The sequence below is a fragment of the Mauremys mutica genome, chromosome 4 (genome assembly GCF_020497125.1).
Source record: "Mauremys mutica isolate MM-2020 ecotype Southern chromosome 4, ASM2049712v1, whole genome shotgun sequence".
NCBI lineage: Eukaryota > Metazoa > Chordata > Testudines > Geoemydidae > Mauremys > Mauremys mutica.
This window is the reverse complement of record NC_059075.1, coordinates 103,111,937-103,136,853: the sequence shown is the minus strand read 5'-3', so window position 1 is coordinate 103,136,853 and position 24,917 is coordinate 103,111,937. Positions and strand designations below refer to the sequence as shown.

The 24,917-nt window shown below is 40.7% G+C and overlaps 1 protein-coding gene across 5 annotated transcripts in view; it reads left to right on the top strand.

Annotated features, from left to right (window-relative positions):
- PLEKHA7 (pleckstrin homology domain containing A7) overlaps positions 1–24,917 on the top strand; it is a 370,306-nt gene that overhangs the window by 283,850 nt on the left and 61,539 nt on the right. For all 5 annotated transcript variants that reach the window (XM_045015322.1, XM_045015323.1, XM_045015324.1 and 2 more), the window contains 3 exons: positions 2,033–2,211; positions 11,455–11,943; positions 20,515–21,037. In XM_045015322.1, coding sequence (XP_044871257.1) covers positions 2,033–2,211; positions 11,455–11,943; positions 20,515–21,037 — 1,191 coding nt within the window. The remainder of the gene's footprint in view (positions 1–2,032; positions 2,212–11,454; positions 11,944–20,514; positions 21,038–24,917) is intronic.

Genomic DNA, 24,917 nt, shown 5'->3' with positions numbered 1-24,917 from the left:
AGGTGCCCCCAAAAACCTCAGTAGAGGTTTCAATTAATGGGGATGTGAGAGGCCAGTCAGCTTCCCTCTTTGCACCACCCTGTCTCCCATCCTCCCCTCCCCCTGGCTGGCCAATAGGATATGGAAGGGCTTGTAATCCCAGGCATGTGCTGTCCCCCTTCTTTCTAAGCTGTCCTGTTTAACACACTGCTGGTCCGATCAACCTTCCTGCCTAGTGGGATGGGAGATGGCAGCCAAAAGACTTGCACTAGAACAAAATATATGATAGAGCTGACTGAAAGGAAATAAGAGGGCTCCCTTGTAGTGGTCATGTAGGTGAGTGAAAGGCCATGTTCAAATGTTTGCAGTCCTTCTGGGAACAAAGGAAGGGAAGGGAGCAAGTTGTCTACAAAACATGAAGTGCTGAAAGAGTGGGGAAACCCCCTTATTCTAGAATAAGTTTGCACATGATTGAAGTGAGAGTCTGATGTTAACACTAACTCAGCAATTTTAGAGTATATAACAGATCATGTAGCTTCACACAAGATCAAACATATTGTGTTCTGTCAAAACTGTTTGTATTTCTAAAGCCAAGTATGATGGTAGGTTATTTTTCAGTGTAGAATAACAAGTGGGAAAAGACTCCATCAAAACAGAAGTTCAGCTATAAGAGTTATATGTGGAATGTAGCTTTTAAAATAAAAGGCATGTTTGTTTTATACATATGTATATGTGAATGAAAACTTCACTCGGTTAAAAAATGCTTTTATGTAGTTAGTATTTGTGTGTGTTGATACTAGCTGTAGTTTGTCCAAAAACTGTGAACAGTTAAATTACTAATGTGCTCAAAATATTTATTGCATGAGCCTACAAGATGAATGGAGTTTTATAGTCAGGTCCAGTGCTTGGAAATGCAACAAAAAAGAGGGAGATTCATTGATTCTGTCATTAAATAAATATGACCAAATAAAACCAAAGCTTCTCAAGCCAAAATAGAAGATTTTGAAGTACTAACTAGTATAGAGAAAACTTGAAAATTGCTGACCTCATTTACGATTCTGTGAATAGCTGTCAGATGCTGTTAATTCTGTTAACAGTAGCAGATGAGTTCTGATTGTCTACTTTTGAAGTGCATTTATAATGTAACGCACAGGAAATATTGTAGCTTGTTTCAGGAAGGATCATCTGATGAGACTTAGTAATTTAGGTACCATGTCTTTATGGAACCGTGGGTAAGATCTGACTAAACATAACTAGACTAGAATAATGAAAACACACATTTGATATAAAATTATGTACATAAGAACAATAGAAATGTCACAGTGTTGAAGTTTAATACTTAGCTGCTGGCAGCTTGATATATCTAAATATCTTAAATAGTTTTGGTTTTGAGATGGCACATGGAAACTTTTTGTATGCAATAACATTTGAAATACAATACCATGTGCTTTAATAATTCAGTAAATGTTGCTAAGTTTATCATCAAGTATAGTGTTTTTGTAGCTAATTTAGTGCTTTTTAAAGTATATTGTTTAACCTAAAGGTCTTAACATGCAATACAATTATTCCTAAAATGTCAGTTTAAAAAACATGTATGGTAAGATTTGTATTGTGTTTCTTCTAAACAGATTGCTTCATGATATGATCTGGGAAAATTGGCTCACTTAAGCAATTCTTGCTAAAAGATCCATTAGTTTGTTTTGTATTGTGTTCACAGCAAATAAAATGCATGAAGATTGGAGCTTTTCATTTTACTCCTATTATTGGTATGAAAAACAGAACAAAATGCTGCAATGTTTTTTTAATAATATGAAAAAGAAGGAAAGAAACTACACAGCATCAACTGATCTAAAATAAAATTGCAAAGTGACGTTAAAACTCAACATCTGTCACACTGCAGTGGTTATAGTAGTGTGAGATCTTCTATTTTTTATACAGGAGGATACTGTGAGAACTCTTAACTTTTTTTTAAGGTAACCACTCAAGTTACAATAAATCTTTAGGCTCAGAATAATAGTTTTGTCTAATTTGTCTTTGCTTTTTGCTTTTCCAGGCTGTCCACACAGGGATGAGGGCATACATTTATAATAAGAGTTCTGTTATTGGCTGTCAGGCAGAGCATTCAGGAATGCGCACATACTACTTCAGTGCAGATACCCTAGAGGATATGAATGACTGGATCCGTGCCATGAATCAAGCTACTCTGATGCAAACACGTTCATCACTGAAGAGGCAAGTTTATTATGTTACTAACTTACAGCTAAAAACTTGTTTCAAAAATCAAGAGTAGTGAGTTAAAATATATTTTTAGAAGCAAGAGAATACTCTGTTTTCATTTTAACTTTTTAAATCAGTGAATAAGATGTATACAACTCATTCTGATTTTAAAGAAATTTGTGAGGGGGTTTTATAGTGGTCCTACATTAGTATACTTAGATGCTAATGAATCAACAAGCTAAGGAGCACAAAGTAAAGAAAACCCTAGGTTCAAAATTATTTTGCCAGCATCAGTGGTGCTGGTACACAAAGAAAGTACTAGGGCTTGTCCACATCAAGACTTAGTATGCAGCAAGCCAGGGTCTGAATGAAATTACAGCTCACTAGCCTGTTGCGCATTAAGTCACTCTGTGGACCCTGCTACTGGATTCTAAAAGATCCATAGAGTGCAGTATGTCACAGCATACTCTGTAACTTTTAGTATGCTGTAGCATGGTCCACACAGTGACTTAGTGCACAACAGGCTAGTGCGCTATAGATTTATTCACACCCTGGCTTGTTGCGCACTAAGTCTCTGTGTGGACAATGAAATGAAGCAAGTTTAAAAAGAAAAAAATAGGGCAAAAACAAAACTTTTGGAGAGAAGTGGAATGGGGATACCATTTTCAAATTTCTAAGAGGGGTATTTTAAAGAGTAGAGAGTAAAAACCAAAATATAAGAAAAGGACAAATATACTTATCAACTTTAATTTTCCCATGCTTTTCAGTTATGGAATAAAAGTGTATAGATACATCTTGGAAACTAGTATTAGTTAACATCTTGACTTACTGTATTTTCTAACACTGCGTTTTGTAACATTTTGGGGGAGGGATATGCTCTATGTTACATAACTAGCACAGTGGAGTCCTGGTCTGTGATTGGAGCTCCTAGGCACTACTTTTTCTAAAGTTCATTTCTGAAGTGCTGAAATTCTGAAGTCCAAGAAAAAGCAATCATTGAGCAGTAAACTTCAAAAGAGGCTGGGATGAGGAGCTAGCAGTTGAAAATGCTCTCAGAGACCAGAAAAATTCTGTTTTGGCTCAGACAGGACATAAATAGACAAAAAGTAAGAAAGACTCCATTTTTAAGACCACCCCTTATGATGCTTGGTGATGGATCAGAAGAGACTATGAACTCTACAATAGTAATAAATGTTTAAGATTATCTCATACCTTAAATAATACTTATTTTCTTTTTTGTGATGTTAGTATAACGCCATCTTAAAGGAATTTCCCTCAATGTTCACATCAAGGATATATAATATTTACCATCCTTTTATTCTTTTTTTCTGTAATTTTTAAATTAAATACCTCTTTGGAGGGCTCTGACTGATATGTGGATATGCAACGTGAAGAGGTTGTTTAGTTATATATGTTTATTTCAGGTAAAAGATAATAAAGAAAAAACTTATTAACTGTTGAGTTGCTGATATGACACAAAGGGGGAGCCATAGTTAAAGATTAATTGTTCTTACAGCTGGTCGCCAAACGGGGGACAAACCGAGAGGCAAGAGCAGTTTGTCCTTGAGAGGCAAACTTTGAATAACCATCACAGAAATAAAAGATTGATAGTCGGAGTGTAATAGCAAAATGCAGTCAGCAACAAAATACTGTTAATGTTGGCTCAGTATATGACGTGTAGGTCTTTGTTACAGCTTATTCAAATGTTAATTGATTTTAGTCAACTTTCACTCCCTTCTTCTGTTTCATGTATACTCATTACATAAATTAGTGGGACCTGAGAACACTCAGCGTTGATCTATCTCATCCTTGCTGCCAGAGTGCAGCTTTGATGGGTCTGGAGGGAACGGGGACACCTCCTGCCTTCACATTCTTTCCCTACACTCCCTGCCATTGGACACTGTAGCTTTGCGGGGCTGGCTGATTGGATCTTACCTGCTGGGAAAGGTAGAATGGGGTAGTTTCTCTTTCCCTTTACTGCTGGTAGTAGCCAGTTTGAGTTCTTTTGCTTTCTGCTGATGACTCATCAGTTTGACTGTGTTCGAGACCTGCCATTACCCACCCATATCTAATGAGCTTGATCTCTTTTGATAGGAGGCTAGGTTGATGGCCATACTTTGTTTGGGGTCTGGAAGGGATTTTTCCCATATGGCAAAATTGGCAAACTGCTGATTGGGTTTTTTCACCTTCCCTCCAGCATCTAGGAGGTCAAGTTTGAGGGCTTTCAATTTCATTGTTGCAACTTTAGCAGGTTCCGGTACAGTTGGTTGGTTAAAAAGGGTTCGACGTGAGGTTCCTGTAACACAATGGGATGCTTGTGCATGGTTCCATAGCACAACATTGTTCAGTGAGGGGGTATGTCTACATGTCTGTTCAGTGTGTGACTCCCTTCATCTTATTTCTCCTACCTCCAGGAAGGGATCTCAGAGGATCCAGCCAGGATCTGAAAGCCTTTTTTAAACATATTATGATGTATATGTCTTATTGTTTCACAGCATGAGGGAAGGTGTGGTACACAATGGCAGGCAGAGGGCAATTCTCAGACTGGGAGAGAGGGACTTGTATAAAGGAGTGTGATGCCTAGATTTGCTTCTTCAGCAAACTCTGACCTGCCTGTCTCCCAGGAACCACAAATCTTGCCTTCTCTTTGGCACATCATCCTCATTTTCTTGACACCACCTCCTAGCCTAGGAAAAGTTCTAGGACTTTTTAGGGTCTTGGATACACGCAGAAGTTGCAGTGTCTTAACTAAAATCAGTTTTTAAATTGATTTAGCTAAATTGGTGCAGCCCTCTATTGACCACTCTTTAACTTGATTATATCTATGTAAATCATGTGTAAACAGATTTGCATATCCACATAAAGGAAGATCCAGGGAACTACAGGCCAGTCAGTCTCACCTCAGTCCCTGGAAAAATCATGGAACAGGTCCTCAAGGAATCAATCCTGAACCACTTAAAGGAGGGGAAAGTGATCAGGAACAGTCAGCATGGATTCACCAAGGGCAAGTCATGCCTGACTAACCTAATTGCCTTCTATGATGAGATAACCGGCTCTGTGGATGAGGGGAAAGCAGTGGATGTGCTATTTCTGGACTTTAGCAAAGCTTTTGATACAGTCTCCCACAGTATTCTTGCCAGCAAGTTAAAGAAGTATGGGCTGGATGAATGGACGGTAAGGTGGATAGAAAACTGGCTAGATGGTCGGGCTCAACGGGTAGTGATCAATGGTTCCATGTCTAGTTGGCAGCTGGTATCAAGTGGAGTGCCCCAAGGGTCGGTGCTGGGGCCGGTTTTATTCAATATCTTCATTAACGATCTGGAGGATGGTGTGGACTGCACCCTTAGCAAGTTTGCAGATGACACTAAACTGGGAGGAGTGGTTGATACACTGGAGGGTAGGGCTAGGATACAGAGGGACCTAGACAAATTAGAGGATTGGGCCAAAAGAAATATGATGAGGTTCAACAAGGACAAGTGCAGAGTCCTGCACTTAGGACGGAAGAATCCCATGCACTGTTACAGACTAGGGACCGAATGGCTGGGCAGCAGTTCTGCAGAAAAGGACCTAGGGGTTATGGTGGACAAAAAGCTGAATATGAGTCAACAGTGTGCCCTTGTTGCCAAGAAGGCTAATGGCATTTTGGGTTGTATAAGTAGGGGCATTTCCAGCAGATCGAGGGATGTGATCATTCCCCTCTACTCAGCACTGGTGAGGCCTCATTTGGAGTACTGTGTCCAGTTTTGGGCCCCACACTACAAGAAGGATGTGGATAAATTGGAGAGAGTCCAGTGGAGGGCAACAAAAATGATTAGGGGGCTGGAGCACATGACTTATGAGGAGAGGCTGAGGGAACTGGGATTGTTTAGTCTGCAGAAGAGAAGAATGAGGGGGGATTTGATAGCTGCTTTCAACTACCTGAAAGGGGGTTCCAAAGAGGATGGATCTAGACTGTTCTCAGTGGCAGAAGATGACAGAACAAGGAGTAATGGTCTCAAGTTGCAGAGGGGGAGGTTTAGGTTGGACATTAGGAAAAACTTTTTCACTAGTAGGGTGGTGAAGCACTGGAAAGGGTTACCTAGGGAGGTAGTGGAATCTCCTTCCTTAGAGGTTTTTAAGGTCAGGCTTGACAAAGCCCTGGCTGGGATGATTTAGTTGGGTTTGGTCCTGCTTTGAGAAGGGGGTTGGACTAGATGACCTCCTGAGGTCCCTTCCAACCCTGAGATTCTATGATTCTATGATACTTTAGCTAAATGGATTTAAAAACTGATTTTGTTGAATCACTGCATCTTTTGTGTGGAAACAAATAATCCTAGGTTTAGCTAGTTGACAGAAATTCACATTTGAATTTTTCGAAGAGGGATCTCAAAACCCTACTTAAAGTGGTAATGAAAATTAGTGAGAAGAGTTAATGACAAGTTATAAGTTCAGATACAGATGTAAATGCATAGAAATGCAGGTGATAACTATTTTTTTCTGAAAGATGTTGGCCCACTTCACTAGTAAGCATCCTACACAATTTCAGAAACATTTGTGCCAGTCTTTTAAGTTTTATAAAGTGTAGAACAAAGGAACATGTAAGAGACAGGAGATATCCTCTAGCCTGCTGAAGACTTCCCTATCTAACCTGGGGTTGGTGGGTGAGGGGAGGACTAAATCAAACAATAACTGTTTGTCTTTAGCTGCTTCCAGTTTTTCCCTGTTCTTACAATTGACTTAGTACTACTTTTCTACATTTTGACTTTGGCAATGTATTCCTTTTCTTACATCTATTCTGAAAAGAGAACTCTTTTTATACTGAGAGCTTATCCTGTTCTTAACCCTTAGGCTCTGAGGATTAAAATTTCACAGTGCAGTTTCCCAGAAGTACTGCGCCTAGTGCTTGTTTTTGGCAAAACTCTCAAACAATAAACAACAGATAACCTTCAAATTCCAGAACCCTTGTGTTTTCCAGTTAATTATTGTCAGACGCAGTTTTAACAGTGGCCATACCTGTATCCTGTAATGAGATTACTTTTCTTTTTCTTTTTTTAGGTATAAATAACAGACCTACCAGTAACTAATCTTTTTGCTCTGGAATCTAGCTCCAAAACTATGATTTTGGTTTTGGCTGCATGCTGATTCCTATTATGTACCATATATACTCGTTCATAAGCCGAATAATTTTAGTAAAAAAGTGATGCATCAAAGAGCGGGGGTTGGCTTATAACAGGTCTACACCAAAATTTGATGATTTTAAACTCTATGGAATCATTGAATTGAATATCTAATACATTGTCATTTTGTTTATCTGGAGCATCTGCAGGCATGGAGCCCCTCAGCACTCTATGGCCACGGTTTGCCTTTCCCAGCTAATGGGAGCTGTGGAAAATGGTACGCCACTTCCCGCAGCTCCCATTGGTTGGGAAGGGCAAACCGCAGCCACTGGGAGCTGAGGAGCTCTGTGCCTGTGAATGCTCCAGGTAAACAAAACGTTCTGACCCGCCAGCGGCTTACCCTGATGGGCCGGGAGCCAAAGTCTGCCAGCCCTTGAAATATAGGGTTGGCTTATGAAAGGTCATACAGTTTTTGCTATTTTTACCTAACCATCTTGGGAGGGTCGGATTATAATTGAACGGGCTAATGAATGAGTATATACGGTATGTTCTTTATAAGTTACGGCTAGGAACAATTGAAAGGAAAAATATCAGGGAGGCCCTGCAAATTTTACATACTGATTCCATTTTTTCACCCATATTTTACATTGAATTGTGAAGGAATAAATCAGAGAGTGAAGGTAGAATAACATTTGTTTGAAGGAATTAATATTCAAAAGATGTATACTTACATAATTCTCTATCTGAAAAGCGATTTGGAAAAATAAGAAAAGGACCATCTTTTATTTGAACCTGTGATGGGATGACCAGGCCCAGAGACTCCTTGCTGGAGGCCTCAGGGTCTAGGCACACCCATCCCAGGAAAGGAGCAGTGAAGCTAAGTCCTCTGAGCAGCCTAGAGAGACTGTTCAGGAAGCAGCCAATCAGGGAGCAGCTAATCGGTGCCCAGAATGGCCATATAAAAAGGAGCTGCAGTGCCAGAGACAGGCAGTTCCTGGCTGGAGCCAGAGGAAGATGATTGATGCTCCTGGCTGGCCAAAAGGAACTGCAGCACAATGGACAGCTCAGTACTGGCAGGGTCCAGGGGAGTGAGAAAGAGCTCCAGGCTGGCTGTGGGCCTGAGCACAGAAGAGTCTTGTGCTAAGGGTGAAGCATCGGTGAAGGCTGGGGCTGTGGGGAAGTGGCCCAAGGAATTGAAGGTAGTTTTGTTAAAGGGACATAGTGGCATGAGAATCCCTGAGCTGGAATCTGGAGTGCTGGGTAGGCCTGAGTCTTCTCCCCACCCCAAATGTCACTGGGGAAGTGGCCTACGATCGGACAGCGATAAATCCCCAGAAGAACTGAACTGTTAAGCGGACCAGCTGGTGAGTGTCTACACAGAGAGTTTTAGCCCAGAGCCCCAGCCCCGCGAACCCGAATCAAGTGACTCAGGCCAGCTGTGGCTGTGCTGCTGGTCTTTTCTCCCTGTGTAACCATACACTATAAATCTAAACAAAAATTGGTGGGGAAAATCCCAAGAAAGTTAGAAGCATGTAAATTATGACCATGCACAAGAATGAAAATGTGACTGAGTTAGTAGTAACTGCTGAAGATGAAAATGCAGACATTTTATCAGAAGGGTACTCATATCCCTAAGTCCAGTTGCTTTAGGTGGTGCTCTTTCAGTTAGCAATGATTATTTAATATTGTTTGTATTAGATGAGGTAGAATCTTTCATCATTCATTCCTGTTTTCAGCTTGCTTAGACTATGGTTGGAGAGCTGTGTATTTATTTAAACTGTCAGTCGTTATTCTTGAAACACATGGGGCTGGTCTTTGGGAGTGAAGACAGCAGTGTGAGGAGAAAGATAGGGACTTAAAGTGGGAAGAAGAGGAGAGGTGGGAGCTTGGGGAAGGGTGGCAGTATCGAGATTTATTTGATAGGAGTAGGAGTTTGTAGGACAGAATTAATTTATTCATAAGTGGGACAGATTTACTTATAGGTGCAAAATTGATCTATTTATAGGGAGTAAAGATGTGCCAATGGAAACTTAACATGGTTTTAGTCCTCAGGCAATTAGACATCAGGGCATTTTTCAGGCCCTCTTCTTCCTCATCCTATAATGATGGGGAGAGCTGTACTTTGTGAATAGTGGAGACCCCAGTGCCCAGGCTCTGTCCAGACATTTGGAGCTGCTTGCTTGCCAGCCTTCATTGTTTTGACATGGATACAGGAAAAGTAGGGGTACTTTGTGTGTGTGAGGGGGGAGTGATTCAGGGTCCCCTCCTCTTTAGGTTGTTTTTACTAAAAAAAAAAAAAAAGTGTGCTCTTAACACGAGCTAGCTAACTCAAAAAATTCTAGTGAAGACAAGACAGTTTGTAGTTGTTGCCCAAGTTGACTGGGTGTAGGCTCTCCCAATGTCTCTTGAACCTGCTAACTTGTGTGAACACTACACACTGCTTTGTCTTCACTAAGATTTTACCTTGAGTTAAAAAAAATACACTTTTTTTCCCTAGAGAATACAAAGCCTAGCTCTTTTACCATCTTTTTTCTTCCCCTGCTTCAGTAGCTGTGCCTGAATGATTGCCCTTTAAGCTATTTCAGGACTCTGAAGTGATAATGCTGCCTGCATGCTGCCAATTTCCTGTCTTTACCTCTGGACCTTCCGTCCTTCTCTGTTCTTTCCTGTATACCTGCCCTTGCAATTTGAATCATATAATTACATGGGAGGATGGCTCAATTGAATTGATCTTCCTGGACCTCCGAATACACTTGAACCAAGCCCTGCAAACTGGCTGCCTTGGTGACGCCCCTCAAAAAAAATTATTATTTTTTGAGAATTGTCTCTTTATCAATTTTTTTCACCCATCTCTATTTTTTATTCAAAAATTTTCAACAAAAAAAAGGGACAAACTTTATGCAAAAAAATGTGTCCTTATTTTTGACTAGCTCTATAAGTGTTTAGAATCTTGGCAGCTAAGGGCTTGTGCAGAACTACAGAATTGCCCAGTTCTTGAATGGAATTTGTTCATACAATGGCACTTCAGCAGTGTAGACTCTGTCTGGCCCTTAAAAGGAAAGTGAAAATATAGCTTTAGTCTCTTGAAGATGGAAATGTCACAGTGACACTGGATAGTCTGGTTTAGGACCTCTGTGTCCCAAAATCTTTTAATTGATATAGCATTTTAAAAAACAGTTAGGTTAATATCTGTGCACTGCCAGTTAAAAAATATATCAGCCAAAGTTTGACAGATTTAATAAACAGAGACTCCAAGAAAAGGCTTTACAGCTAGGCTATTTACTTTGAAGCTTTACAGATGCTGATACCAAAAACTGACTATCAGGTCATATGGTTTCAGAGAAGATGAAGTGCTACTTAGAGATCAGTGACATCTTAATAAACTGCCAAAGAGGATTAAATGAGGAAAGTTACAGATGAAGTGGGCTAGCTATCAAAAATAACATAAACCAACAATAGTACCTAATACTTCCAATTATCAAATAAACTCAAAAGATATTCTGCTTTGGGTTTTGGCAAGATTTAGAAAAAAGAAAAATACCTAAAATAAAGTACTTAAAATAACATATTTAACAATTTTATCTGTGATAGTCTTGTTAAAATTTAGCCACCAAACTGAAGAAGGGTTAGAATGATTTCTCTTGCTTCTGATGGGACTTCATCTCTCTCTGGATATTGCTATATCATCCTTATCAGAAATGGCTTATTCTTGGAGCTTATAAAAATACTTGTAAGAGAATTTTTTCCCCTTTGAAATGGAGAAGCTTGTACCACATGGCAGGTGTTTTCCTCTCCTCTCCTTGTTTTTAGGTCAACAACTTCTTCCCTCCCAACCCCTGTAACAAACAATTTTACATTTACAGAAGTTGAACACTATGCTGTGCTATCAGTATTTTCAGTATAACTGTTTCTAGCAAAGTGCAGCTGAAAATAAGTTTCTTTGGTGTTTCCTTAGTAATGGTTTGTATAAATGGGGGAACAAAGGATTCTCACCCAGTCTTATCTGCAGTCACAGGTTATCTGGTGCATCAGGTTATCACCAGCAGTAGAGGCTATTTTTGTGGGCTTCCCTTTCTTACAATCTTAGCAAATCTACACTGACTTTTCTTTTAAGATTTCACACTAAAGTGGTGTTCACATAAGCACATTATTTTCATTGCAGAGAAACAGAAAAAGGGGATCAGCAAGCTGTTCCCCAAGCTAACCATGTGGATTCCCGCAAAGAGCGTGCAAAGGTGGATACTGCTGATGTAAAAGAAAGTTATCAAAAAGCAACTGAAATCTTTGGATTTGATAGGCATGAAGAGATAAGAAAAGAAAGAGAAGATGAAGAACGTTATGTCTTCAGAAAAGAAATTCTGGAAGCTAAGAGGGGAAAATCTAAGCATCCATTATCATCAGGAGAAGTTGATCAGTTTCCAGATTTAACAAGTGCATCTCGGCCCCAAGTAGCTCAGCCTCAGCCAATTGAGAAGAATGGGACGTTTCCTAGTTCATTAAACATGAGTATTGGCCCAGTGGAGCAGAATGGTACCAGTTTCTATAAAAGAGGGTTTGTTCCCAGAGCAAATCCAGATAAACAGATGCAAAGGAAAAACAACATGACTCAAGTGGAGCACTGGGTAAAAGTCCAAAAAGGAGACACAAAAAGGTTAGTAACAAGCCAGTCTTTAAATAGTTAATTGTGGTGTTCTCAAAATAAAGGAAAACAAATGACAGATAACTTGTTTTATACCAAGCAGAATGCTACCATATTAAGATAATATGCAGTGACTGCTATTAATTTTCTCATCCATCCAGTGCAGAATAACACTTTTAAAATATGTACTTTGAATTTTGGAAAAGTCAGTGTGATACTGATGAAAACATTTCCTTAAATGTGTTCACATTTTTATTGTCAACTGAAAAGATGAGACATTGGAATATGTTTATATTCTCTTTGAACATATTGGATGTTTTCTTAAAAATTTTGACATGAATTTATTCAAAATTTAAGAGCCAATATGAAAAGACTAACTCTTAAAGTACTCTTTTATTCATGGACAAAATAGATGACAAGTTTTTAACCTGTTTTCCACTTAAAAACAAGAGAGAGAGAAATTTTAATCTTTTCCCCTTGTTTCTTTTCCCCCACAATACTTGTATATGGGTCATGTTGGTATGTAACACATACATGAAATGCAATGTAATTGGATTCTTCAGTATTTTGGATCTATAATATGTCTAATGAAGCAGCACTAAAATGTCGCTGTGGCATACAAGATGCATCTTGTTCCTTTTTAGTCTGTGAAAATTACATGAAAGCCAGGGAGAATAGGCAGATGGAATGCTTAATGTTTGTATTATCTGTAACTTACCAATCTTTTCATCTGTTTATTTTTCTTCAAGGTGTGTGTGCACATATGTATTTCTCTGGTCTCTCTCTTTCTAGAAAGTGATGGTCTGATAAGTAATAGGTGTCTGCATTTACTGATCCTGCAAGTTACTCCATGTGGGGTCCCAGTAAAGTTAGTTGGGGGCTATACGCACACACGTCATCCCACATGGAGTTAACTTTTTAGGATCAGAGCCTTAGATATTCGAGGAAACGTATGAAATTGAGATGAAATGGTAATATTGAATGAATAGGAGAAAATCAAATGTGTGACTTGTGGGTGGGGAGGACTCAAATTGTGATTTAAAAAAAAATTAAATACATATTAAAATTGTTCATATTTCTCTGCTGGAGTTCCAGTAAGAGACTTCAGTTAATTAATAATGCAAACTATGTGAAATTCCAGTTTTCTGCTCCTCTCATTTCCTCTTCTGTCCACTCCCCTCCCCTCAAAAGTAACCAAAAAACAAAATAACCCTATCATCAGAGACCTTTATGCTGCCTTAATCTAATATTTTCAATAATTTTTAATTCTTTTATCATTCTGTTTTACTTGCCTATTTATTTGTTTGGGTGGATACAGTTAAAGGTAGGGGAAATTATGTCTTTAGTATTTTTTTCCAAACATGCACTGTTGCTAATATATGCTATATAAATACAATGTACATCTTCTTTTGGTGTTCTATACTAGCCACACAAACATACAAAAAATTAAAAACATTATAATTATGATTAAAAATTAACACAACAGTTTAAAATCTATCAGTGTTATAGGAAAGCCACCAAAACATCCCCTTACCTTCCCCCCCCCAAAATGGTGGGTAATGGTCAGACTTGATTAGTACCTAACTAGGAGGCATTAGGAAAATTAGATTTCACTTTTGCCTCTGAGTCAATATTATGCAAATTTCATAGCCTGGTGCTAGGGACATTGCAATTGCAGATGCCATCTTTTGAATGAGACATAAAACAACTGAGCGTATTGTTACCATAAAGCTTTCTATGAAACGTTTGCTAGTGGGATGTGATGAAGAGTGTTATAGAAATTTAAGGTAGTAATATTAACTTTGAGAGATGGCCAGTGTAATTCATTTTTTATTTTAATTTGTTGGATTTGACCATGAACATCCCACTTCGTTTTATGGTGCTTCACAGTCCATGGATTATGCTGTCATTCAGTAAATTATAATAATAAGTCTGCAGTATATGATTTGCAGAATGCACTATTTTGGGGGCAATAAATCTGATGCCTATTTCTTAAATGTATATACCCATCATTTTAAAAAGTAATATTTATAAACGTTAGTTTTTTATTTTAAATTTTAAAAACCTCATAATTGCTGATGCATGAAATACATGTGAAGTTGCTTCCTGGCTCAACTCAACAAACCAAGACCCTGATCCTGCAATGTGATACATGCTAGTGAACTTCATGTGTGTACACAGAGACCTATTTATATCACTGGTTTCAGAGTAGCAGCCGTGTTAGTCTGTATCCGCAAAAAGAACAGGAATACTTGTGGCACCTTAGAGACTAACAAGTTAAATTTGTTAGTCTCTAAGGTGCCACAAGTATTCCTGTTCTATTTATATCACTGAGACTCTGTGTGGGCTCTAGGAGTCCATCTGCATAATTATTGTAGGCTCAGGATCAACACTTTAATATCTGGAAGGTAGCATAAGACCTTTTTAAAAAGATACTCTTCCTCCCATTTCATATAGTGCCCATAACTGGTTCTATGGCATTGATACGTTTTGGCTTTCAGTAACACACTCTTGTAAAGTAAGACATCCAAAAAGATTATGCAGGTTGAAAATGACTGAGATAGAAAGTTTTAAAAGATGTTCCCAGGAGGTTAGTGATTTTTCTTTTAAGTAATTCCAAGTGAGGGGCTCCCCCATCCTGTAGTCATTCAGAGGTGATGCTCCAGCCTTCAATCTGAAGACTTCAGTGCACAGGCAGACATGGTGAATACAGAACTTTAGAATAATCTGGTCTTTGGGAGGTTTTTTTGGTTTTGTTTTTAATTCTCTTATGAGTCAAACCCAAGCTAAACCTGTTTAGTACTTTCCTATTAAACACGCTCATGCTGAGCAATATCTTCCCCTTTCAAATATAGCAAGAAATAATTCCTGTTGCAGAGAACTTTTCCTCTTCCTGGCTCTTTTCGGTAAGAGCCATGCATTTCTTGTTCAAGAGCTTCTATGCGTTTCCACTTGTGAGATTTCGCTCCACTGGTATCAAGCTGTAGAACTGCCTTGAACAACTGTGTCTGATGAGGGGATTTCATAAGCATTCTCACACAAGGGTGAGGGTCATCACCCTACTTTATATAAGGGTGTTCACACCCTCACCTGCCTCACTTTGTTTGCTGCCGCTTTAGAAAGTGAACAGAATTTGCTTTGTGTCCTTACGATTAGACCTTCCCTTAGTCCTAGTTTAAAACTTTATTCTAAACTGTTTAGAATAGTATAAGATAGCTAAGAGTGAATAGCCCTTCACCTGTACTGGGAGCCTTCAACACCTTATCGAGAATAAATCTGGCCTTGGGCCATGTAAAGGCTTTGTGAGGTGTGCATCTTGCTTGGCAGTCATACCAGAGATGTCCTGTGCCTTCTATGTCTTAGAGAGACCCACTCGGTAACCCAGTATATGATTTGCTACACCTACACTCAGGCTCATCTGGCTTCTCAGTGTTATAGCCCGATACCTCAGCAGGCGTGCTGAGGAAACTGAGACCAGTCTCTGTGCCAAGGTCCTCTTACACAGGACCCAAGACACACATTTACTGCTCCATCATCAGTGCTGCCTTCCACTACTGTCTCAAGACTGGGATCTTCTTGGCCCTGTACTAGCAGGGAATCCTTCATCCAGCACAACCAAAGCATCTATTTTAGGCCTCATTAGCCCTGATGCTGACACAGGAAGTGCCCACCTCAGTGCCTACTCCTCACCTGGCATCATTGCTCAGTATAAACTCCAGACCTGACCTCTGGCACCAACGCTTCTGCCTTGGTACCTCAAGCACAGTCAAATGTGCTTTCAGGAAGGAGAATAAGAAGTACATCTCCCCACAAGAGTCATAAACTGAAGAAAAAGAGGAAGCATCATCTCAATCCTCTTCTGCAATCTGAGACCCATGGCTGCTTTGAAGACTCAGACAGTGGTGTGGTCACCTCTTCTCAATGCTCCTCCAGAACCAGTCATCTTGGCACCAAATAACTTGGACTCCTCACTGTTTCAGATTCTAATAACGCTTTAATTTCTCTGCATCTGACTGTGTGGGGTCCGTGGTCAAAGCTATTAACCATCCCTCTGAATCCTTTTCTGCAACCTGACTCTGTGCCATCTTTCAGTCCCAATATAGACCTTCCTCAGAGCACCTTTGTAGATGAACTTGCAGGTCCTCTGATTAGATCTCAGGAAACCAGACCTCATCCCTTATCTCAAATCCAGATATCATAGAAGGATATTATACAGGTCCCTGTTCAGTTGCTAATGTGGCCCTACATACAGGACTTTAAGAAGGCCTTTTTTGGAAACTGCAAGACCTACTCTGATGCTGACCTAGGCATTGACACTGATTCTCCTTTTGGAACAGTGCTTTCACTTGGCACCAGTGCCCTCACTAAGGCCTATGCCTCATCTGGTACTAATGCATCCTGATACCACCACTTCATCCATCTTATCCTAAGGTGGATCGGCCTATATCAGAATAATGGGATGAGATTCCTTCAGAGGATCTGTATGGGTCCATTGTCCAGAACGTGCAGGCGGCACCTCACCAGACAATCAAATGGAGTTCTCTCTGTTTCCTTTTATGATGAACAGAAACAGTTTAGGAGCTATTTGGGAGAATGGCAGAAACTTTTCAGTTACCAGCAGGGGTCATGGCCCCTGAGATAGCTGGTCCCTTGTTTGACATATTACAGATGTAGACCAGGGAGAAGCTGTCTCCACCTCCTAGCTCCAGCATTTTCAACACAGCCAAAAATATCTGTCTCCCTTTTCATTCCTGCATGTGTCCAAACAAGCGGACAGGATGTATCCTGTGCCAGGTGAAGGATATCAGTTCCTGCTACAACATTTGCCAGCTAGTTCCGTGGCAGTGTCTGCAGCATGGGAAACAGTGTGAGGCAACAGAGTAAGCTTTATATATTTGGCATAAGTGTCTTCTGATCTGGCTCACTAGCCCTTTGGATGGCTTGTTATAAGGCCATAATGTCCCATTACGTTTATATCTTGTAGGATGCCGTGAGGGACTCCTTACCAAAGGAACAGAAAAAAATGGCTAAGACTTTAGTCACTAAGGGTTGTAGGCTTGCTCCACACTCTGAGAGCAGAGTGTCATTCTGCTTCCAGAGACAAACTTCCTTGTAACGCCAAGGAATGCAATCCCAGAGGCATTATTAGTTACTTTCAAAACAGGCTGCTGGCAAACTACCTCAATGGTTTAGGGGCAGGATTCCTCATCATACCTCTTCACAGTCCTCTGCATCAGCCTCCAAGCAGCAATTCTGATGGTGTGGTTGACAGCCACACACCAATGTGTACCACATCTCCAATTCTTTCTCCCTCCTTTTTGGCCTCATCTCTCTTCTATATCACCTGGTGCATGATTTCTTCCAGTCACAGGTAATAGACGCTATCTAATTCTGCACCAGGCCACCTCGCCATCCTCCAGCTCCTGCTTCCCTCTTCGCCATTGCCATGTACAGACAACAACACAGCCATGTACTACATGTCTAAGCAAGGGTGGGGGGAGGGAGTACATTCCCAACCTTTATCTGTGGAGGCAAGAAAACAGACTGTGGTACATCCAAAACCAATTCCACCCTGTTTTTCTACAGCTTGCGGGAGAAAGAATGTGGAGGCAGATTCACTCAGCAGGAGGTCGCAGAATTAATACAAGTGGTACTTGAAACCAGTGGTGGCCAGAGACTATTTCACTCAATGATGGGCCACTTCATGTCTGAACAGAACACAAAATGCCACTTGTATTCAACAGAGCACACAGGGACAAAAACTCTCCCTGATGGATTTCTATTGAACTGGATCCAACACATTGTATACACCTTCCCTTCCTTCACGTTCCTCTGATAACCTGAGTCCTATAGAAAATCAGATTGCACAAAGCAAACAGTGTATTAGTAGCCCCAGTGTAACTTTACTAGCACTGGAATCCCCAAATCTTTTGCTGGTTGTCAGAAAACTATCATATCTGCTGCTCTTTCTCCAGACCTCCTGTCTCAAAATCCAGGAAGGAATTCTGCATCTCAACCCAGAAATGCTCCACTGTTCAGTATTGGAGGATAACCTTCTGACTAATGAGGACTATTTCTGTTCTCAGAGAAATCAGGCCATCCTTAATGTAATACAGGGAAGGCTACACCCAGAAATTCTATAAACTGAAAAGGAAATGGTTTACTGTCTGTGTCACTAGTAAAGTACTTGCTCCATCTCGAGCTGGGGTCTGTGCAGTCCTAGAGTAGCTTCTACACCTTAAGTCTCAGGGCTTAGCTATAGCCTCACTGAAAGTCGATATGGCAGCAATATCTGCTCATCACAATTATGTTCAGAACAAACCTATCTTCTGTCACTCAACAATCTCCAGGTTCCTTAAAGGCATGGTAAATGTGTTTCCTCTCAGTAAAGAGCTCCCATTTAAGGCGACCTAAATCTTGTCGTAATTAAGCTGACTGGTCTTCTTTGAACTTCTTGCACAAATCTCTCTCAAGCATCTATTGATCAAATAGCCTTCCTAATAAGAGTAATGTCTGCTAGGAGAGTGAGTGAGCTTAGTGCTTTAATAGCTAGTCACTTCATCTAATAGGGTGGTCTACAAGGAGAAAGTCAGATGAGGCCTCATCCTAGCTCCATACCTAAGGTGGTCTCAGATTTCCACTTCTCTTACTGCATTTCCCTCCCTGTGTTCTTCCCTAGACTTCACTCCCACCCACAGGAATCTCCTCTCCTAGACCTGAAGAGGGTGCTCTTTTTTTAACCTGGAAAAGACCAAACCCTTAAAAAAAATCTAATTGGTTATTTGAAGTATATGGGTGAGATGCCAGTGAGAATCCATTATCTTTTACACACTCACACTGGATTAGTAGGTATATAGAATATTGTTACATCTTGACTAGGAAACCAGTAACATCCCAGTTTAAAACCCCACTCCTTAGAGCCTCCCTCTGCAGCAGCAGCACGGCTTCGATATGTTTCCCTCATGAAGATCCTCAAAGCAGCAATTTGCAGTTCAGTGTACACTTTCATCAAGCACCTCATTTTGCACTTAGCATCGTGGTCCAGTATCCGGTCTAGAAGAGTGGTGCCATGCTACAGTATGTATTTAGCTAAGTTCTCTTCACCTATGTTCTACTTGATGGAGCACTGCCCACTAGAATCCCATAAATGGAAGTGCAGAGGCCCTCAGAGAAGAAAAAGCGATTACTTGGTCTTTTAGAGTCATCTCTGTGCATTCACACTAGCCTCCTTCTCCTCTACCTCGGAGTTCTAAATAACATCAGGACTGTACAGTTTGGGAGTAAAAATTGAGTTGGGGTGGGGAATGCACTTCCTTATATAGACTAGTGTGATGACATTATTCTCACATGAGATTTCTCAAGAGCCTCCCAACTTGAGTCACAATTTTTCAAGGCAGTTCCACAGCCTCTGGGCACCAAATCCCATGAGTGGGAATACACAGAGGCAACTCTTGAAGAACAACAGTTACTGGCAAGTAACCACTTGCTCTCTTTTTGTTCCTCATATCCATCTTGTATGCTGAGAAAAGATAATCTTTTTCCCTCCATCCTACACGTTCCTTTACATGGTCTTCCATAAGGTCTGGCAGAGTGAGCAGTGTTGCTGACTGGAGATGTTGAAGCAAATGACCCTCAGATACTAAAAGGACAAAATAATGATGGCTAAGTGCAGAATTGGATAATAGACATTCTGGTATTTCAGGCTATGAAAAGACTTCATGAAGTCAACTAGGTCAAAGTTGGAAGCCAACAGATTTGCGTGAGAGCTGCTGGCCAAATATGGAGCTAATTTATGCAATTTAATTTCTGCATGTTGTACTGAACCCAGGAAGTGCCATTTTTTGTAGCAGGACTATAAATGAATTTCCTTGTAAATTCCTATGTGCTGCTTAAGATAGCAAGGACCAGTAGCATTATATCATGTAAAAGAGTAACTCATAAGGACTAGAACATTCCAAACAAATGTTCATATATCAAAGAATTTAAGAAATGGTTTATCTCTTTTATGTATAATGAAGCAAAATCTACATAACAGTTGCTTATTCTGTCTGGTGAGGTTTCTTCCTCCTCTCTGATTTTTAAAGTAATGTAATTTTTAAAATGAATTAATATATCACATTTGTACAGCAAACTACACCATCTAGTGGTGAACAATGTACCTTTTAACTAAACATAAAAATTACTTACAGTATTTGCTGTTTATAAACACAACTATGACTCAGTTCTTTGCATACTTGACTTCTAGTGTTTCTAAACATAGAGGTAATGTAACTTATTCCCTTAAAGCTAGCTTTACTGTGGTAGGTCCAGGCTGATCATTGGTCAAAGAATTGTAGCTTTCAAATATTTCTCAAAGTAAAATTACTTGCCAGATTACTGCAATCTTAATATGTGAATAGTGCAGTTTTTTATATAAAGATACCGGGGCAATAGTAGCTTCATTTTGTACACATTAAGTGAATTTTAATCAGAATCTTGTATAATTCCTAAGGGAACATTAATTAAAAGAGAGAATTTGTTTTTTTACTTTAGCCAGTCCTATTGATAAATGTACATTTAAATCTGTATCTCTTCTTATCACAGTCTTGCTTCTGATCAGATTCTAACTCGTCAAGGTCCCAGTCAGTCTTCGTCTTTTCCTGAAAATTATCATACCTTGCCAAAGAATACCAGGCAGCCTTCAGGGAGCTCTCCTCCACCAAATCGCAACTTGCCAAGTGACTACAAATATGCCCAGGACCGTGTTAGTCACTTGAAAATGTCCCATGAGGAGAGGAAAGCTAATAAGGATGGTACTGTATGGCAGCTATATGAGTGGCAACAGAGACAGCAGTTTAAACACGGCAGTCCAACTGCTCCAGTTTATGCAGGTTCTCCGGACTTTACTGACCGTGTTAAAGCAAAAAGTTCACTAGATGTTCCACGATCAATTTCTGTTCCTCCATCTCCTTCCGATATTCCTCCACCAGGACCTCCAAAAATCTTTCCGCCAAGGAGACCGCACACTCCTGCAGAAAGGGTTACTGTTAAACCATCTGATGGGAGACAGAGTATAGACATACCTTTTGCTGGATCTCCAAGAAGGATACGAAATCATGCTGTAAAGGTGTGTATAGAGTATAATAGTAATCATACATAGGTTTGCATATTAATCTTTCTAATTAAGGTAGGCATTTGCACTGCAATCCTTACTGTGGTATCAAAGTGACACACAAGTTCTAAAAGTAAACACAGTAACACACAATATTTTTTTTTCCAAACCTACGTCTTCTCAGTTGTCACAGGTTTATTTTTGTTGTGGAAAGAATAAATGGGTAGCTAGGAAAGAAAGAGCCCATTAATTTGAAATGTTCTTATTTTATAGTTTCAATGGAGTACCTTATTAATATTTTAAAATTTTGTAAATATATGTTAATGTATGCAATATTTAGCTATGCATAAGTAGAATATATGTATCTGTTACATAAATATATGTATAGGATGTTCATGCACAATATTAATGGAGAAGTTTAATATTAAGTTAAAGAACAATTCTTCTATACCTTCTCCAAACACATTTCAGTGGGTTTTCTCACTGTTGTTAAACAGACAGTTTTTTTAATTTTTGATGAAGCAAGTTGTGGATAATTTCTCTTCTTCAAGGTTAACGTGTTTTGCAGAAAAGCTCTTTCAGGTAAGCCACTGTATCTAAACTAATGCATAGTTATTTTTCGAGTGATTGTCCACAAAGATTCCAGTCTGGGTGCGCATTGCCCCATGTGTGCAACATTGGATTCTGTTAGCTCCAATGGAGATGGTTGGCTATGCCTGTGCCATAGATGTCCCCTGCCCTCCACCCAAGGGCATAAAGACTAGAGCAGGATGAATTGTTCCTCAATTTCTTCCTAATGCCCATGGCAGAAAGACAGAACCCTTGTGTGATGTCTGCCGCCTTCTCTGCACACTATGAAAGCATATTTAATAGTCTTCGTACTTAGTAGTTAATACATATAGTTATTACCTGCAGGCTAATATATATATCTAGAGAGAGAGAGAGAAAGAGAGAGAGAGAAAGAACCTAGATATATTTCAGTTTAGGCTAGAACCCCTCCCTTTTGTCCCCATCATACAGGAGTGCTAGCAACACTGCAGGAGCTAGATCTCCTGGGTTCAAAACCTGCCCTCATGTGACGCTTCAGTGGTGCTTAATGATGGCACTCGTGGTTGCTATTCTGCTTAGGACATGGACATATCTCCAAGCTATGGTCCATATGTGTCGTCTTCTTGAAGCAAATTCAGAAAGCTAAAGAAGCCTGCCTGAAGTTGTTTCCCTTGAGAGCTTGAACACCAGGAGGAAAGGCAGAGCTAAACCCATGTTCCTCTGGTTCGTCTCTTTCCATTAGTGCTGTGGGAGTTGAGTTTCTGCCTTCCCATTTGCCACCATTCTGGTGTCGACTTCCTCTGACAGGGCAAAAAGTACAGGTCACCTTTTCTAGTGCCTAGCGAGTAAAGACATGGATATCAGACTTCTGACTTGCCTCAGCCCTATAAGGGCCAAAAGCTTTATGCAAGCACCAAGTACGAAATGGGCACCAAGTGTACCCACTAAATCTGTGGACTGTATTTCTCTCAATGCCAACCCTTTGGCACGAACTTGTCACCTGCCATCTCCATACCAGTCAAATCAGAAATGTGTTCCTGAGTACTAGCACTTCAGAACCTGCTATCTGGGTACCCAGAGCATATATGGTACTGCATGGTTTAATTGTGGGCCTAGTACTGGACTCGTCTCCTAGCGAGGCTGACGGTGGCAATGTCTAAGATACAGAACCAGTCTCTTCCCTTCAAAAACAGGGTACTCTGGATAGAACTGCCTCCCTTGGAAGCTGTGTGCTCCTTTTCCCCATTCCTATTTAGAGAGAGCAGGGAGACCTCTCCCACTCACCTGCCTATATAATATATGGAGATATACGTATTATAGAACTGGAAGGGACCCCAAAAGGTCATCAAGTCCAGCCCCCTGCCTTCACTAGCAGGACCAAGTACTGATTTTGCCCCAGATCCCTGAGTGGCCCCCTCAAGGACTGAACTCTCAACCCTGGGTTTAGCAGGCCAATGCTCAAACCACTGCCAGCAAGGCCTGTTTATAAGCTCAACAGTAGCAGCAACAAGCTCAACACGTATGTCCTCAGATGTGATTACTCCTGCGCCAGCCTTGTTCCCTGCATCACTCAAATCCAGTCCAGCCCTGCTTCCCTGCTTGCTCCTGACTCCAGCTGTGACTCTTGGCTTTATTTCTGGTTCCTGACTCCGGGTCTCATCCTTTACTCTGGTTCCTGACTCCTGCTCCAGCTACTAGGCTTGACTGTCTGCACCCTGGTTACGACAGTTTGAGTAGCCTGAAAGTCCCTGGCTTAGCTACTTGGATGGACCCCTCTAAAGCCAACATCATCTTCGTGGAGTTAGTGAATGTTTTGCGGAATCTACAGACCCAGATCAGTGCCCTGCAGTGAATGCCACCCTGCAAGCACAAGCTGTGCCACCTGTGACCCAGACCTACTGAGAGCCAAAAATAACGTTTCCCAGCAAGTTCAGTGGTGACTGGGGGAAGCTGTGTGGGTTTCTAAATCAGTGCCATCTTCGCCTTCTACTGTACCTGCAGACCTGTCCTACTAACATGACCAAGGTGGGGCTTATCAGCTTGCTGACTGAGGAGGTGTTGGCCTGGATGTTGGTGATTTTTGGCAACCCGAACCAGACAAACACGGCAGTGGTTGCACTCCAGACACTAAAGCAAGGATGCTAGTGGGCAGATAATTATGTTGCTGACTTCTGGTGCAGACACAGAATGGGAAAAGGGTGCTCAGTGCCATCATTTTTGGCATGGTCTCAATGAGGACATTAAGGCTAAGCTGGCTTGGATAGAGCCTCAAGCTGGCCTGAACACTTTTATCAATCTATATATTAAAATTAACAACTGTCTATCTGAGTGCTGCCAAGAAAGGAGGGGGACACTTTGAGCCATGCTGGTTTTGATGGCATGAACCAGTCAATATCCTGCATCCATGCTTCAGCCTGAACCCATATAGGTCGACATGGACTAGACCCGTCTCTCTGAAGGGGAAAAGTCTCTGCAGAGTGGGGGAGGGATGTCTCTGTCTGTATTGTGGACAATCTTGGCATTTTGATTGCTCTGCCCAGACCTGCACCTTGATTGGGAAATGCCCCAGTCCCAGTGAGGAGTCTGAGCTGGGTTGGTTCTTCTCCTCTTCATTTTAGCATCCAATGGGGCTCTTTTGGTCAAAAGACTGATGACAACTAGCACCACCATGCCAAAGTGGGAACAAGACAAATCCATTATAAAGTCCAGAGATGCAGTGAACCAGGCCTGGGACTGTGGGCTATTGCTAGAGGAGACCAAGTGGCCTCACATTTGGGTTCTTAGTTCAGGAGCATTATTTTCTCATCCCAAAGAATGGCATCCCATTTTTGACCTTCGATGTCTCAACAAATTCATCCACTGTTTCAAGTTCAGGATGGTGAGGCTCTAATGAGGGAATTGTGTACATTGGTCAAGACTGGTTCATGGCTCTCAACTCATCAGATTCCCATTTCTACATATCCATTCAGCCAGACCACAGGACATACCTCAGAATCAGGAGCATCTCACTGTCAGTAGAGCCCTGCGCAGATACAAAATTTGTATCCGCATCTGATCCACAAACACAATCTGAGGATTTTCAACAAATGTTTGGTAGTCATGAAAACTCACGTTAGGAGACAAAATCCAGGTCTGCCCCTGACAACTGGCTGATCTGAAAATCATCACCCCAACAAGTGATCCAACTCAATACAAATAACCTTAAAGATTCTTGCCACTCTGGATCTCAAATTCAACAGAGAGAGATCCACACTTACTCCAACTCAAAACATAGACTTTATAGGGGATGGTGTCAAATTCCAGGCAATGGTGGATTAACACACAGGCCATGGGGCCGAAGCCCAAG